This window comes from Oryx dammah, unplaced genomic scaffold, assembly GCF_014754425.2.
Source record: "Oryx dammah isolate SB20612 unplaced genomic scaffold, SCBI_Odam_1.1 HiC_scaffold_11229, whole genome shotgun sequence".
Taxonomy (NCBI): domain Eukaryota; kingdom Metazoa; phylum Chordata; class Mammalia; order Artiodactyla; family Bovidae; genus Oryx; species Oryx dammah.
Window position 1 is genome coordinate 1581971 of NW_024080622.1, and position 18754 is coordinate 1600724.

General features: G+C 38.4%; 1 protein-coding gene across 1 annotated transcript in view; it reads right to left on the reverse strand.

Moving 5' to 3' along the window:
* The window catches only part of LOC120861143 (protein O-mannosyl-transferase TMTC1), a 302613-nt gene that overhangs the window by 124232 nt on the left and 159627 nt on the right, over positions 1 to 18754 (reverse strand). The window contains exon 8 of the mRNA XM_040236782.1: positions 12674 to 12863. Coding sequence (XP_040092716.1) covers positions 12674 to 12863 — 190 coding nt within the window. The remainder of the gene's footprint in view (positions 1 to 12673; positions 12864 to 18754) is intronic.

The window sequence follows — 18754 nt, forward strand, 5'->3', positions numbered from 1 at the left end:
TCTGCTTGACGTGATACTCACTTCCCCAAACGGTGGCATCTGATGGATGGCCATGCAGTGTCCACATCTCATCATGACCCTTAGAAATGATAGTCACTGCCACATATCTAACTACAACCTCAATCTGATGAAAATCAAGGCTCCAGGAATCTGTTTGAAGGCCTTACCTCTCCCTTGCTGTTGACTTTTAGAAACTATACCTCTAAAAGGAAGGGTCTCAAAGGAATCCTTTCACAGATGGTATTGCTAAAGGTAATGTAATACGAAAATGGTTTTGTTAATGCTGTGGTGGTGGCTATTGTTTTTGACAGTACGAATATGGCAGCAAGAAAGTGTTCAAACACTGCCCAAGAAAGGACTCTCAGAATTCACTTAGCCACCCACCCTGATATCTCCAAGTCAATATTTCCCAAAACATGCCCCCAGAGCACTGGTCCTGCAGGAAAGCCCTAAAAAAGACTCCAAATTCAAATAAATTTAAGAAATGCCACTTACTACATATATCCCATTTAGAAACTCAAAATGCTGCTTATAACATGGTAAAGGGGTTTATAAAGTCCCTCAGTAGAGAAAAATATGTTTAACTTCTCTAAACTAAGTGTTTCTGAAATGCAGAATCTTTACTTAGAGTAACCTTACTTAATGATCTGTATGATGATAGAACACATTTTGAGAAATACAAGTAAAAATTGCTCAAGCAGAATGAAGTTAAAAAGAAAAGCTTCCATATTAGGAGTTTCTGTGTGTGCGTGTGTGTATGTGTGAACTTTGCAACCCCATGTACTGTAGCCTGCCAGGCTCCTCTGGCCATGGGATTACCGAGTCAAGAGTACTGGAGTGGGTTACCATTTCCTTCGCCAGGGGATCTTCCTGACTCAGGGATCGAGCTTGCATCTCTTGCATTACAGGCAGATTCTGTACCACCAGTAACTTGTCCCCCAGATCATCACAACAAGTTTTTGCTAAACAGAAATCTTCCCTACATCTCTTCTAGAGCCTTCACACTACAGGTGAAACATATTTTCTGTTATTTATCTTTTGTAGATGTAGAATACTTGACTGTCACTTTCCATGTAAAAAAAATCACTACACATCTAAAGAACTTTATCGAGTCATCTATCAGCATAGCCTTGGCTTCTACCAGGATAAATCCTGAGAATAGGAAAGTTACTTGGCAGTGGAGAAGCACGTCTGTGTTTAGAAGTATAATTCTCTCAGAGGTGGGGTAATGGACTGAAAGTGGAGAAAACAGCTCTTCAAGGTAAAAATAGAGTTTTCCTCTATTTTTATTTTCCATACTCAGCATATTGTTTGGAATCAATGAATGATCAATAAATTAAAAACTGAATATTTTAACTTACCATTCCTTCTGGTCTTTTCCTCTCTAAACACACCATCCTTCACCTACAAATTTTTTCTGAAAAAAGTGTTAGTTGCTCAGTTGTGTCTGTTTCTTTGCCACCCCACGGACTGTAGCCCACACCAGGTTCTTGATAGAATTCTCCAGGCAAGAATACTGGAGAGGGTTACCATTTCTTTCTCCAGGGGATCTTCCTGACCCAGGGATTGAACCCAGGTCTCCTGCACTACAAGCAGAATGTTTACCATCTGATTTTCTTCTATTTTTATTGTCCATACTCAGCATATTGTTTGAAACCAATGAATGATCAATAAATTAAATACTGAATACTTCAACTTATCATTTCTTCTAGGCTTTTCTTTTCTAAACACATCATCCTGGACCTACAAATTTATTCTGCTTGTCTCTGAATACCTTGTCAGCTTTTAAGACCAGTGTCCATTTCCAACACACAGCTGTATATAGGTAGCTGCTAACTGCAGCTAGTCATGCTGCGCAGACTCCTGGCCTCTGCCATGAGATACACAAAGCGCCTGAACATCAAGGCTACTTCCTGAACATCAAGGATACCTCCTCTAATTAATTTTCTTCCTCAAGGTATTCTTGATAACCTTTCCATCCTCAGCAATGAGTCTCTTGGTATAACACTATCACTGATTACTCATTCATTCAACAAATATATTACTGCCTTCTTTTATAATCCCTTTGGGCAATGTGCTTATAGGCAAGTACTTAAAGAATTTAGCAGTCAATCACTTCCATCTTCTCTGTATTTTCCAGGCACTGTTCTAGGCTCTCTGGCACCACAGTATTCATTTCATAGGAGGACATGAGTTCAAGACACAAGAAAAACAATGGGGTGGGACAAGAGCATTAGGCCACTATACTGACCACTGTGACTTTTACTTTGAGAAAAAGATGGAGCCATTGAAAGATTTTAAGTACAAAAAGGGCATTATCTAATTTGTGTTTTAATGTATCATGGTGGTCACTGTACTGAGAATAGTATGGACCACTGGCACTGGGGTGGATGCGGGCCAACTAGTTAGGTTACGGCAACAATATAGGTGAGAGAATGGCTTGGTGATAGGTGATGGCAGTGAGAAATGGTCAGATTCTGGATTTACTTTGCAACAAGAGTTGACCAGATTTATTGATGGGTTGAATGTGATATTAGAGAGCGAGACAGAGAGGCAACAAGAAAACCCCAAGAATTTTGGCTTTGGCAACTAGTAGAACGTACAGAGGCGGAAAATTGTCAGGGAAACAATGAAAGAGTAAGTTCAGGAGTTAAATTTCAGAATATTGGTTTGAAATACCATGTGGAAATGCATTTACATAGCAATTTCCTTGCTAAACAACCCCAGGTACCCTATATATTATTTCACTTATTACATTTTAGGTGAGAAAAAAAGTTTGAAGACCCTATTGTCAACATTTTAATGTGTATAATGTAAATATAGAAACATAGAAGCTCATATGACAAACTGGTTTTCCTTCTAATACTCTATATGCTGCCTCTTTAGGCAAAGCATATGCCAAAGTAAGACATTTTATTTTTATTTTTTTTAATGGGGTGAATGATTCTCCCCAGGTTGCATTTATCACATTTGCCATCCCTTTATAAGTTCCTTGTGCATAGAACTTGGAGCAAACCACCTACAGAATCTGGCTCTCAGTCACTTCAGCCTCCTTTCTATCTTCTAATACAAAAAGCGATTCTCAATGGGTTTTCTGTTTAGAGAAACTTACTTTGGCTGCTTTTATCTCAGGTCATCCTAATTATATATTTCATGGTTTTCTTGAAACAGTATGGAAACAGTGGGCTCCTTTAAATAGAAATGTCATGTTCTCAATGGAAATAATAAGGACAGAATGACTCCAGGAGTTACAAAAACATCTTTTGACCTTTTAAAGTATTTAAAACAATCAGAAGCATTGCGAGGCTAGGTGGTAATAAGTTGCTTTTATGGCAGTATGAATCATTAAGTTAAAAGAAATAATAGGATGTGTTAAAAATTAAGATTATCACTTAAAAGGTGACAATTATTCTGAGTAAAAGCATATAATAATATAGACTATAAAATCATGCTGAGAATCATAAAGCATACAATCAAGAAAAATAAAACTGTTACTGATGTCTGAAACTCCTTTTTCCCATTACACAACTATCTAAATCTTTCATTAATAATTTCAGTGAGGTTTCCAACTAAGGTATAAACATCAGAGGGGTAAGTAAGTCACTTTCTTATTACAGAGTGTGACTTGTGAAAATGTGACTACCCTGTAAAGGCAAAGAATAAAACAAATTATTTAATGCTATGAAAAAACTCCTGCCAGGCCAGATCAAAAGCCAAGCAGAGCATTATAACTGAACTGTGTCCTATATGAGAAAGATATGCATGAGGTGCAGATACATTACAAAGAGAAATGACTTCCCAAGTGAGGTATTAGTAATGGACAACAAAGAATGCCTTGGGAAGACTTTGCACAGGGATCTCTGATTTTCAGGTAGCCACTGAATAAAATGATGGAGTTCCAATGGCTATTTTGTTTCAATACCCAGGACTGAGTGGAATGGAGAAATCTAGCAATGACAGTAACAGGGTTTAAAAACAACAATAAAAGAAAATGATTCTTTTCTTATATCTTGCCTATTCTGGTAAACTTTCAAATATCTTTAAAATCTATAATATTTCTATAATTTGGAGGTTTAAGTGATGACTCCAATGTTCATTTGTAAATAATTTAGTGATATTTGTCACTATTTTCTTCTCCTTGATTAACATTCATTTTTTAACTAAATAGTTTTATGTTAGGATTCTGCCTTTCTAGTATATTTGAACATATCTACTTCCAAATTCTAAAATATGCTTAATCATTAAAAATCTTCAAGTATGTTTCTACTCTTAGATCTTAGGCCAAGAATTTAACCTCTGTTACCTAGGATGGGAGAAAGGGGGGAGGTGGGAGGGCAGGATCAATCTGCAGGAGTATTATAAATATTTTTGATGATCTAAAGTATAATTGAAAGTTGAAATATATATAATTTTTAAAAAGCAGTCAACTGGGTTACATTTTGTTCAAGTCTGGTTATTCCTACAAAATGGAAATAAGAGCCCTGATTGTGCTCCTGACTTTGAACGGTGATGATTTCTAGATGATGGTAATGGTGGTGATGATGACAAGGAATAAAAGAACAGCTGCCAGGTACTCAGTGTTCCCCACATGCCGGCCACCGTGCTGAGTGTGCAGCATGGCTTGCCCTGGTTCAGATTCACAATGGCTTGACACTATGGTGTAAGAACAGCATTAAACAAGGTGAGCTCACAGATGGCAGGGGCACAGCCCGACCTGACTCAGGTCACCACTACTCACTCTGCTCTGTAGCCTTCTCTCATCCCAGCCCTGGGACTCTGGGTCCGGAACTTGGGGCAGTACTCCTCCACACCTGGTCTGCCTCCAACCTGGAGGAGACTGGCTCCCACTTGAAGATGGTCGTTACAAATTTAACTTAGACTACCAGATGAAATTATAATGACTGAACATAAGTCACAATTTGTATCATATGAGGCAAAGCAGCGATGGGAAGGCAAAAACATGTGGGAAGAGACAGCAGCAATGGAACTTTGAATGTGTTTCATTTTAAAATAAGGGGCAAATTCAACTTCTCTACTTTTCAACATCATATCTGAGGAAGCAGTAAGCACCTCATTTTCCAACTTTCATCAGAAAAGTGACAGAAGCTGAAATCTGAGCTTCAGAGCATGGCCCAAATTAACGACAGGTACTGACTTGAACACCTTTCGCTAGGTGAGGTGAGTGACAGGGAGGCCTGGCGTGCTGCAGTCCATGGGGTTGCAGAGAGTCAGATGGGACTGGGTGACTGAACAACTAACTTGGAAAACTGTCACCCAAGTAGTAGGATGTTATCACTATGGGTACAAAGTGGCAAGTTGAGAAGTCAACTGAAAGCAGGAAGAAGAGGCTGGATCAACTAGGCTGCAAAACTTAAGACAAAGAGAAGACAAAGAGACCTCTCAGACAATGACTCTCCCGAAGTCTTGGTGGTCATACACAGATGGACCATGGCAAGACACCACAGGACCTCTTCTCAGAGTGCCGGCAGGGGTCCCAGAGCAGGACAAACCGGGCGGGCTGTAAATGGGCTGGAAAGATTGGACCTGTAACAGTATGAGGAGGATTTGCAAAAATTCAGGACAGGAAAAGGATGGAGAATGTGAAGTTTTCAGAGAATGGGAACTGAAAAGAGAAATGTAGGCGAGAAGAAAAGGAAAATACTCAACAGTATTGGTACAGAGCCATTCACCATTAATTGCAATCTTCATTCCTCAAGTTCAATGTTATTTTACCATTTGGTATATTAAAACATGATGCTTATTTTACCAGGCTTCATAATGGCTATTCTGGAATTTAGAAGAGCTGTTCTGCAGTGATCTACCTGACACAATAATACCTTAACATACTGTTTGGTTAAGCTAAATGAAAAGTAACTTCCAGAAATCTAAAAGCATGTTTTAGTTCAACCATGTGAATCTATGGTAGTATACCAGGGGTCAGCTAATTTATGCAACAGTGATGGAGGAGAATAGTTCTGACAGACTATATGACAAGGGCTCAAATATTTATACCTAATTCTTCAGCAAAAAGAGAGAAAAGTTTGCCATCTCCTCTTGCTCTGCCATACTGTATTTATTCTCATAAGTTACTCCTGTTCCAAGTACTTTGGGGAATAAGGCAAGATTGTCAATGAGAAAATAATCACTTTCCAATCTTCCCTCCTTGTTGATGTGTGTCCGTTCGGTTCAGTCGCTCAGTCGTGTCCAACTTTTTGTGACCCCATGAACCACAGCAGGCCAGGCCTGTCCAGCACCAACTCCCAGAGTCCACCCAAACCCATGTCCATTGAGTTGGTGATGCCATCCAACCATCTCATCCTCTATAGTCCCCTTCTCCTCCTGCCCTCAATCTTTCCCAGCATCAGGGTCTTTTGAAATGAGTCAGCTCTTCACATCAGGTGGCCAAAGTATTAGAGTTTCAGCTTCAACATCAGTCCTTCCAATGAACACCCAAGACTGATTTCCTTTAGGATGGACTGGTTGGATCTCCTTGCAGTCCAAGGGACTCTCAAGTCCAAAGTTCAAAAGCATCAATTCTTCGGCGCTCAGCTTTCTTTATAGTCCAAATCTCACATCCATACGTGACCACTGCAAAAACCATAGCCTGGACTAGACGGACCTTTGTTGACAAGATAATGTGTCTGCTTTTTAATATGCTGTCTAGGTTGGTCATAACTTTCCTTTTAAGGAGTAAGTGTCTTTTAATTTAATGGCTTCAATCACCATCTGAAGTGATTTTGGAGCCCAGAAAAATAAAGTCAGCCACTGTTTCCATTGTTTCCCCATCCGTTTTCCATGCAGTGATGGGACCGGATGTCATGATCTTCGTTTTCTAGATGTTGAGCTTTAAGCTAACTTTTTCACTCTCTTCTTTCACTTTCATCAAGAGGCTTTTTAGTTCCTCTTCACTTTCTGCCATAAGGGTGAAAGTGTCATCTGCATATCTGAGGTTATTGATATTTTTCCTGGCAATCTTGATTCCAGCTTGTGTTTCTTCTAGTCCAGTGTTTCTTATGGTGTACTCTGCATAGAAGTTAAATAAGCAGGGTGACAATATGCAACCTTGCCGTACTCCTTTTCCTATTTGGAACCAGTCTGTTGTTCCATGTGCAGTTCTAACTGTTGCTTCCTGACCTGCATATAGATTTCTCAAGAGGAATAGTCAGGGATTATAAAATAATTGCAATACATTAATATAGTACACACATCATTTGGAAATATTCTAGGTAGAGAGAGTTGGGTTTATTTTGCTGATATTACCACAAACATTTCATCCTTTTTAGCACAGAAGAATATCCTTAAGCAGTACCTCTTTTTTCATAAAATCTTGGTTCTACTGCTTATTGTCATGAGTCAAAGCCCTGAGGATCATGTCCTTAGTAATTGATCATGACATAGAATAAATAGGATTATCCCTACTTTAAGAAGTTACTAACTAGCAGGACAATCTGATTTTAAGACCTGCCAATGTGTAAGTCGATCAAGAACAGAGAGGCCAGGCCACATAAACACAAGCTAGATGCCAAACCTCTGTCTCCAAGCTCTGAAAGAAGAAAATGTAGAAAGTGCAAGTAGCCTCTAAGAATTGCCAGAGGCTTCAGTTAATCTTTGCAAAGAATTTTCAAGATGAAAGCCATCACAGAAGAGATAAATTTTACTATCACCACAGCTGAATGCTTTGCTAATGTTTTTCTTGATGCAAGAAAGTGACTTTGGAACAAATTTCATGAAAGAAAAGGACTAATAGCCTTCCAACAGAGAAGTTTCTACTCATTTATCATGTTATCAAAGATACTCTGGGGACAGCCAAGGCTTGCCTGTGTGTGTAGGGCTCTATTGCCATCATGAAGGTGCATCTCTAACATAACATGACCAAGATGACAGCCTGTGGGGATGCAACACTCCCTTTAATTAGTCGGGAGGGAGCCAAGAAAAACCCTTCTTGACATACTGGTCCAGCACTCTACTATATTTGCTCCTGCAGATCAATACCAATATAGCAGGCATGTCAAACCACAAAGGCCAGACTCTAATAAAACAAACCTTATATTGACCCTCTAACACTTCATACTGGTATTGAGTATGGTCTTTTTATAGGCTTTAGATATAGTTTACCTTAAAAAAAAAAAAGGTTCTGCATACCAAAATATAAATAGAGTTGCTAACTTTTTATGGTTTTATTCATTTAGATAACCACAAAATTTAGATAATAAATTTTGGAGGTAGCAACTCTTAGTGTTAGAAACATGGCATTAAACCAAATAGAAAATAATTTCTGTCCTCATGGGGCTTACTACTCTAATTGGAGGAAACACATTTTATAAAATCACCAAGTTATATAACTTTTTAGAAATTGGAAGTATAGTGAAGAAAAAGTTTAGTGAAAGGGAGATAAGATGTGGAGTAGAGGGTATATGTTTGCATTTTAAACAGAGCAGTTATGGTAGGCTTTACCACGAAGGTGAAATTTGTGCTCATATTAAAAATTAACTCAAAATGGATTAATAACCTAAATATCAGAGCTAAAACTTATGAAACTTTTAGAAGAGAACAAAGTCAGAAATCTTTATGACCTCAAATGTGATAACTGAGTTTTAAATTTAACACCAAAAGTAATAAATAACAAAAGAAAGCAATCAGACTTCATTAAATTAAAACAACTTTTGTACATTAAAGGACATTATTAACAATGTGAAATGAAAACCTAAAGAATGGGAGAAAATATTTCCAAATCATCTATCTGTTGGGAATTTCATATTCTGAATTCTTATAACTCAACATCAAAAATACAACCAAATTTTTAAAAAAAGACCAAAGGAGTTGAATAGACATTTCTCCAAAAAAAGATACACAGATGGCCAATAAGCAAGTGAAAAGATGGTCATCACTGACCATTAAGGAAATGCAAACCAAACTATTGGGAGATCCTTCTTCACGCCCACCATGCTTTAAACATGAAGTGAAGTGAAGTCACTCAGTCGTGTCCGACTCTTTGCGACCCCATGGACTGTAGCCTACCAGAATCCTCTGTCCATGGGATTTTCCAGGCAAGAGTACTGGAGTGGATTGCCATTTCCTTCTCCAAGGGATCTTCCTAATCCAGGGATCGAACCCAGGTCTCCCGCATTGTAGACAGACACTTTACGGTCTGAGCCACCAAGGAAGTCCATGCTTTAAACAAAATAATACAAAATCCAATATTATTCAGTCATAAAAGGAACAGAGTATTGATACACACTATAACTAGCATGAATTTCAAAAATACTATGCAAAGTGAAATAAGTCAGACATAAATGGTTACATGTTATATTTTTGCAGTTATTGTATAATTTATTTCATATCCAGAATATGCAAATCCACAGAGACAGAAAGCAGATTAGAGGTTACCAGGGGATGGGGTAGGGAGTGTTGGGAGTTACTACTTAATATGCATGGGTGTTTTTAATGAAGTTATGAAAGAGCTCTGAAATAGACCAGTGAACTATTCAAGACTGTGAACACACTAAGTACCACAATACTGTATACTTTAGAATGGTTAATTATATGTCATGCAATTTTCACCTCAAATAAAAAAACAGAGACTTTTTCATCACACTTTTAGGATCACATAGTATGTTTTATATTTTATTTTCAGTTATGTATTCATTTCAATCTTTAATCTATTTGCAACATTTTAGTATTTTTTTTAACATAGCTTTATTGATACAATTCACATACAATAGAATCCACTCATTTTATACGTATATTCTGGTGAGTTTTGGTAAATGTATGTAGTTCAATAACCACAACAGTCAAATTTTAGAAAGCATTCAACACCCCCAAAAAGTTCCTTCAAAAGTTATGGTCAATCCCCAAACCCAGGTTTTTTTGTCATTATAATTGTGCCTTTTCTAGACATACAAAACTCTAGGAAAGGTAAAATTATAATGACAGACATTTCATATGAATGGAATTAAACATTATATGATCTTATATGCCAGGTTCCTTTCACTTAGTATTTGAGGTTCATTTATGTTGATTTATGCATCAGTGCATTATTTGTTCCTTTAAAATTTTTCAATAATTTACTGCATTAAGTTTATCCATTTACAAGGTAAAGTCACTCGATTATTTTTATTTTTCAGTTAGTACAAATAAAGCTTCTATGAATACTTACTTGTAAGCCATTTGTATAGACAGAAGTTTCCATCTCCTTTTAGTAGATACTGAGTAGAATTGTCTGTTTTTATGTTTAACTTTTTATTAATAACAAACTGCTGAATATTCCCAAAGTGACTGAACCATTTTCACCAGTAATACATGAGGCCTCCAGTTGCCCCCCTTTCTTGGCCAACACTTAGTATTCTGAATTTTTTTAATTATAGTTATTCTAGTCCCATGGACTGAGGAGCCTGGTGGGCTGCAGTCCATGGGGTCACAAAGAGTCGGACACAACTGAGTGACTTTACTTACTTACTTACTTTAGAGGATGTAGAGTAGCTCTGTTTGTGTTTTTAATTTGAATTTCCCTAATGACTAATGATGGCAAGCATTTTTTCATGTGCTTATTAACCTTTGTATATCTTTTCCTTCCATTTGTATCTCTTGAACATTTTAAATGAGCTATTTTTCTTCTTATTGAATTTTCACAACTCTTTAAATATCCCAGCAAATATTTTCTCCCAATTTGTAGCTTGCCATTTGATTTAACTAACATTATCATTTGAGGAACAAAGCTTTTAACCCTAATGATGTCTAATTTACCAACTCTTAAAAAATAATTTACACTTTATATATCACAAAAATCTTTGTTGAACCCAAATTCACAAAGATCTTCTTCTATTTCCTTTTAGAATCTTTGGTTCTGCTTAACTCTTAAGGAAATGGCAACCCACTCCAGTATCCTTGCCTGGAAAATCTCACGGACAGAGGAGCCTGGTGGGCTGCAGTCCATAGACTCACAAAGAGTCGGGCGGGCACGACTGAGTGACTAACACTAACACTTATGATTCACTGAAAAATACTTTCTAAATGTATAGTATGAGGTAAGGATTAATCTGTTATTTCAGTATCTTCTATTTAAAAGACTATCCTTTCCCCATTGAATTACCTTAAGTGAAGTAAGTGAAGCCGCTCAGTCGTGTCCGACTCTTTGCGACCCCGTGGACTGTAGCCCACCAGGCTTCTCCGTCCATGGGATTCTCCAGGCAAGAATACTGGAGTGGGTTACCATTTCCCTCTCCAATGAATTACCTTAGTAACTGTCAAAAATCAATTAAGCTTTTATGAATGTACTTACACTTACACTTTGGAATCTGAATTCTATTTCATTTTCTACTGTTTTTTCCTGACTTTGGGTCACACTATCCTATTTCTTTACATGTCCAGTATTCTGATTAAAAACCATATATAGTATGCCATACACTACCATATATAGTATGCCATACACTATGCTGTTTTTGCTGTGTGCTCAGTCGCTTAGTAGTGTCCGACTCTTTGCAACCCCATGGATTACAGCCTGCCAGGCTCCTCTGTCCATGAACTCTATTCTATTCTGCTCTTCTGAAATCTGATGGTTTCCTGTTTTAATATGTGATAAACTTGCCTGGACACAAGTAGAAAAATCCGTAGACAGCTGAAATTTTTGCTCATTGGGTTTCTTTCTTTCTTTTGCCTGAATCTCTGGGGGACTATCTTTTGTGCCAGCATATCTTTGAGATCAGCCAATGATTTCAACAGAGATCAAACATAGACAACTCAAGCCAGTGAAATTTCTACCCTCTGCCACCCAACCTGTATATGGGTTAAAGAATTCATTCAAATTTGCAGCAAATAAGTAAGCCTCCCCAGGCTTTCAATTTTGCTTGTGCTTTTTAGGGCATCCTACATGCACTAATTGTTTTTGCAGTCATCCATGAATGTGTGGAGAGTGTTATCATCTCAGCCCTTCTATAGTTCTCTTGCCTCCAAAATCTCCCCCTTAAATTTTTAGCTGTGCTGCTATTTTCCCAACCAAATCAGTCACCTTCAGCCAGTAAACCTGTGGATTTTTAACATCTGCCCTGGGGGCATGGGAACATCTTCAGACAAGAAGCATCTTGCCCAAGGCTGTAGCCATTTTTAATAAGTAAATATTTTTGAGTTCTTTGCCATCTTTGATCATTTTTAAATGTTACAGTTAATAATTTTTCCATATTCCAATACTTTTCCAAGTTTCCAATAATAAAACTATTAATAAAGCTTTTTAGTAGTATTTTTTGAAATGAGAATCACCCAACCAAGTCAGGCAGGCATTCATTAATGTAAGTAGAGTCTTAACCAGATTTTAAGTACTTACAACTATGTTATCAATATCTCACTTATCATAACATGAAATAAAACAATTGCATCAAAAAATAGTCAACTGCTGCAGGAAAAAAAAATTTCTCATTTGTGAACATTAAATTTCAGATGCAATTTCTACACAGTTGGTGGAAACAATATGGTATATAATTAAGATAGCCTTGGTCTCCTAACCCCATTAAAGTCTTCAAAATATATATTGCCTTTCTGGAAAATTTTTAAATATAAAGTTTTTTTTAGACAGAAGGATAAATTCAATTTAGACCCACATTCTCTTGGAGGAAAAAAGCATTACTGAGTATAGAGTATCTCTCTTCCAATGCAGTGTTCATTTGAATGTTAATAAAATTACCTTGAAGGCTGCTAAACAATGAAGACTCAGTAAGGCCATCACAACTGCCAGAAGGATGGTAGCTCCGTTCCGTATGTCCCATATGGTCTCTACCAGAGGAATACTGCCCACCTGCCAGTCATAGCACAGGGTAACAGGTGCAAGCAGAAGCCACACGTTGAAGGCCAAGAGGTAGGAATAAGTAAGGAATCTACAAAGAGAAGAAGAATCACTAAAACACAACTCGAGATCCATGACATTCTGAAAACATTCATTCACCATGTTTCTACTGAATAGCCTCTCTATGCTAAAACTGTTATAAAAAGACAAGGTAAATGGAAGGCCATTCATTCATTTAGTCATGAAGTTGACCATTCTGGAATATATCTAACAGCTGCTAGTCACTGTGCTAGCTGCTGGCCTTTCAATGATGAAGACAGAGTTTCCATGGCCTATTTTTTTAAATTATCATATAAATACATACATAACAACTGAGATAAATGGTATAAAAGAAAAGTTTGATGGAAGTTTTTGACATGAAATGCTGCCTCGTTGGGTACAATTCCCTGAGTAAGAGACATTTGAATTGTCTCTTTTTAATAATGCCCCAAATCCTATACTAGATATGCAAATATTAACCATTTAAAACAGAGTGATCCATTTTGAACTGTCTCAAAAAATCAAAATACCTGTAGTAGGGAGACAAAGTCTCTCACAAATCCAGGGGCTAACCTTCAAGAGGAGGGACATACAGTTGTCCCTGATAATAAGAATAGCCAGGTGGACCTCAGGAAGGAAAATAATGAATGGAGATATTACTCCTGTTTCCTGGCTGTGTCTAGGCAGTAAGGTAAAGCAGAAGACATCCTAACTGACCCCCTTCCTTTCTGCACAGAGGAAATGGAATTTACTTAAGTTTGTTGTTCAGTCTACACAAATCATTAAGTAGTGTTCAAGACCCTTGAGAACTGCAGAACCCCAGCATACAGCAAACTCCATCCACGTCTCTGCACTAAAGGATGACTGAACCCTCGTATGGCTTCTAGCAGCAGAAGGCCATGTCCCCAGGATGACCCCAGCCCCTCCCCTGGCATTAAAATACAGCTTGAGAAAGACAGATCATCATTGCCTGGAGAATTTACTTCTTTTCTGGCCAAACCATGACAAAAGGCCCCCAACCTTCATTTCCTAGAGCATTTACTACAAAGCACTTACGACTAGGAATATGTATGTCCTAGAACTCACAAGTTGTTCTCAAGGACCCGGGAGTGTTGTTCCTTTAAAATGTCATCACCAGGAGCATGGGGCCTGGCTCCCAGGCTGCTGGAGGACAGAATCCTAACTGTGATAACTGTCAGCCAGTAGATACAGCCCGAATGCACTTAGAGGATCAGTCCGTTGTAATGTTTTACTTCTCTGACCCAGCCAAGCACCAGTTTGCAAACCCCTCACCCCCACCATTCTCTCTTTAAGGCACTTAGTCACCTCTGTGCAAATCAGAATGGAGCTCAGCTCCTGTCCTGTCAGGAATTACTCAATAAAGTGTGCTCTTACTACTCTAACTCATGTCCAGTTGGGTTCATCTTTAACATTCTATATGGAAATAAACCAAAGACCTAGAAAAATCCCTTGTCCTTAAGGAATGTAAAATCCAATAGTGAAACTAAGATATATAGAATTAAAGAGTCATGAGGCACAGAATGTGAAGAAGAGACCTCCCGTACCACCAGGTCCTTTTAAAGGAAATCTCAGATGGGCCAAATCCAATGCTGAGTGAAAGTGAAAGTGAAAGTGAAGTCACTCAGTCGTGTCCGACTCTTTGTGACCCCGTAGACTCCTCTGGGAGTCCAAGAGTCACCAAGCTCCTCTGTCCATGGGATTCTCCAGGCAAGAATACTGGAGTGGGTTGTCATTTCCTTCTCCAGGGGATTTTCCCAACCCAGGGATCGAACCCGGGTTTCCCACATTGGAGGCAGACGCTTTAACCTCTGAGCCACCAGGGAAGCCCTAAGTTCACCTTAAATTTTCAATTAAGTAGCTCTGGATTAAAACACCCTTCCCAGGCCTTCTCAACATATCTCCTTTCCTTCCCTCCTCTTGTTCCAAGGTTGGCAGTGGAAAAACCATTAACAATGATCAGGAGAGGCTCAGTGATGGGGGTTATTCACTGTCTTCACTGTCAAACCCCAGCAGAGAAATGCATCAGATGTTTCAGTGGTGTTTCAAAACTCTCCTCTATGTTGTTATTTTAAATAAAATATTAATGCACAGACAATGCAGTATAAGGGACTTCCCTGGTGGCTCAATGGTAAAGAACCCACTTGACAATGTGGGAGACGTGGGTTCGATCCCTGGGTTGGGAAGATCCCCTGGCGAAGGAAATGGCAACTCACTCCAGTATTCTTGCCTGGGAAATTTCATGGAGAGAGGAGGCCTGGTGGGTTACAGTCCATGTGGTTTAACGAAGTCCATGCTTTGTTATTTAACAAAAATAAAAACAAAAAAGTCACCATATCCCTTTTAGGTTTGGGCCTATGAGAAGGCCAACTTCATAGAAAGATGATTGGGTCACTTAAGGCTTCTTTTCATAGAGATTCTAAGCTGATGTTATTTACTTCTTAGCTCAGTAAAGCTTTTTAATGACTTGGCTTTAAAGAAGAATGTTCAGCCACCAAACTTAGCAGGAAAATTATGCAGCTGTGTCACTTAGTTACATTCCGGCTCTTAATAAATTACTTTAAAAAACAGTATCTCCTTCTTGATGTAATAGATCTAGGCAAAGATTATAAATGGCTGCTGAAATTATTAGATGAAAAGTTGATGGGGTATTTTATAATGGATGATCTGGTTATATCAGGTGCCAGGAACTTATTAAATAATTTTAAAATCACAGAAAGGGAAACTAACATCTTGATGTCCTCCTGATGGATTATGCACATCACTATCTATAAGATGGTCTTGCCAAATAAAAAAAAAATTAAACTTAAATCTAATCAAGCCCTGTGTTACTAGTTTATATCAAATACAGAAAACACCAGAACATGTTAAATAATACCACAAGGAAGCAACCCACTAAATTCAGAGTGTTACAGAACAAATGATGACAGTTTCTTCAACAAATACATTGCAGTGGCAAAGAAAAAAATGGGAGAAGGCACAAATAAATCAAAAGACTTGAGACATATCAAACAAAATGCAGATTTTGTTTAACTGTGAATTCAAACAAACTGCTCTTAAAAATAACTGCTTATGAGACAGACAAAATTGAAATGCTGATTAGACATGCTAACAAGGAATCATTGTTAATTTGTAAGTGTGGTGACAGTACTGTAGTTCTATTCTTTAAAGGTTCTTGTCTTATAGAAATACACATAAAATATACACATTTAAAATAACATGATGACTTGGATTTGCTTCAGAATTATAGACTAAAACAAGGGGGAAGAACTGGGTGGGAATATGAGTGAAATAATATTAGACATGAACTATCATTGTTGAAAGTGGATAATGGGTATGTGCAATGGCACCCCACTCTAGTACTCTTGTCTGGAAAATCTCATGGATGGAGGAGCCTGGTGGGTTGCCGTCCATGGGGTCGTTAATAGTTGGACATGACTGAGCGACTTCATTTTCACTTTTCACTTTCATGCATTGGAGAAGGAAATGGCAACCCACTCCAGTGTTCTTGCCTGGAAAATCCCAGGGACAGCAGGGCCTGGTAGGCTGCCATCTACAGGGTTGCACATATGCAACTGAAGTGACTTAGCAGCAGCAGCAGCAGCAGGTTCTTTACACTATTTTCTCTTCTTTTGTACTTAATATTTTCAAAATAAAAATGAATTTTACATGGTGGTAAAGGTAACAGAATTGCCACAGGAATGCTTTCTTATCTTATATTTGGTTGCAGCTTGACTATGGAGTAGATGCAAATGCTATGTAGAAACTTTTAATATTCAAGCCACATGTTGACATTGCTCTGCAAGTTGTGTTCAGTCTCTTATATTTTCTAGATTTGCAATACCATAACAACAGAGGACGAGATGGCTGGATGGCATCACCGACTCAATGGACATGAGTTTGAGTAAACTCCAGGAGTTTCCCATGAAGTGATGGGACCGGATGCCATGATCTTCGTTTTCTGAATGTTGAGCTTTAAGCCAAGTTTTTCACTCTCCTCTTTCACTTTCATCAAGAGGCTTTGTAGTTCCTCTTCACTTTCTGCCATAAGGGTGGTGTCATCTGCATATCTGAGGTTATTGATATTTCTCCCAGCAATCTTGATTCCAGCTTGTGCTTCTTCCAGTCCAGCGTTTCTCATGATGTATTCTGCATATAAATTAAATAAGCAGGGTGACAATATACAGCCTTGACGTACTCCTTTCCTATTTGGAACCAGTCTGTTGTTCCATGTCCAGTTCTAACTGTTGCTTCCTGACCTGCATACAGATTTCTCAAGAGGCAGGTCAGGTAGTCTGGTATTCCCATCTCTTTCAGAATTTTCCACAGTTTCTTGTGATCCACACAGTCAAAGGCTTTGGCATAGTCAAGAAAGCAGAAATTGATGTTTTTCTGGAACTCTCTTGCTTTTACCATGATCCAGCGGATGTTGGCAATTTGATCTCTGGTTCCTCTGCCTTTTCTAAAACCAGCTTGAACATCAGGAAGTTCACGGTTCACGTACTGCTGAAGCCTGGCTTGCAGAATTTGAGCATTACTTTACTAGCATGTGAGATGAGTGCAACTGTGTGGTAGTTTGAGCATTTTTTGGCATTGCCTTTCTTTGAGATTGGAATGAAAACTGACCTTTTCTAGTCCTGTGGCCACTGCTGAGTTTTCCAAATTTGTTGGCATATTGAGTGCAGCACTTTCACAGCATCATCTTTCAGGATTTGAAACAGCTCAACTGGAATTCCATCACCTCCACTAGCTTTGTTCATAGTGATGCTTTCTAAGGCCCACTTGACTTCACATTCCAGGATGGCTGGCTCTAGGTGAGTGATCACACCATCATGATTATCCGGGTCGTGAAGATCTTTTTTGTACAGTTCTTCTGTGTATTCTTGCCACCTCTTCTTAATATCTTCTGCTTCTGTTAGGTCCATACCATTTCTGTCCTTTATCGAGCCCATCTTTGCATGAAATGTTCCCTTGGTATCTCTAATTTTCTTAAAGAGATCTCTAGTCTTTCCCATTCTGTTGTTTTCCTCTATTTCTTTGCATTGATCGCTGAAGAAGGCTTTCTTATCTCTTCTTGCTATTCTTTGGAACTCTGCATTCAGATGCTTATATCTTTCCTTTTCTCCTTTGCTTTTCACCTCTCTTCTTTTCACAGCTATTTGTAAGGCCTCTTCAGACAGCCATTTTGCTTTTTTGCATTTCTTTTCCATAGGGATGGTCTTGATCCCTGTCTCCTGTACAATGTCACAAACCTCCATCCATAGTTCATCAGGCACTCTATCTATCAGATCTAGGCCCTTAAATCTATTTCTCACTTCCACTGTATAATCATAAGGGATTTGATTTAGGTCATACCTGAATGGTCTCGCGGTTTTCCCTACTTTCTTCAATTTAAGTCTGAATTTGGTAATAAGGAGTTCATGATCTGAGCCACAGTTAGCTCCTGGTCTTGTTTTTGTTGACTGTATAGAGCTTCTGCATCTTTGGCTGCAGAGAATATAATCAATCTGATTTTGTTGTTGACCATCTGGTGATGTCCATGTGTAGAGTCTTCTCTTGTGTTGTTGGAAGAGGGTGTTTGCTATGACCAGTGCATTTTCTTGGCAAAACTCTATTAGTCTTTGCCCTGCTTCATTCTGTATTCCAAGGCCAAATTTGCCTGTTACTCCAGGTGTTTCTTGACTTCCTACTTTTGCATTCCAGTCCCCTATAATGAAAAGGACATCTTTTTTAGGTGTTAGTTCTAAAAGGTCTTATAGGTCTTCATAGAACCGTTCAACTTCAGCTTCTTCAGCATTACTTGTAGGGGCATAGACTTGGATTACTGTGATATTGAATGGTTTGCCTTGGAGACGAACAGAGATGATTCTGTCATTTTTAAGATTGCATCCAAGTACTGCATTTCAGACTCTTTTGTTGACCATG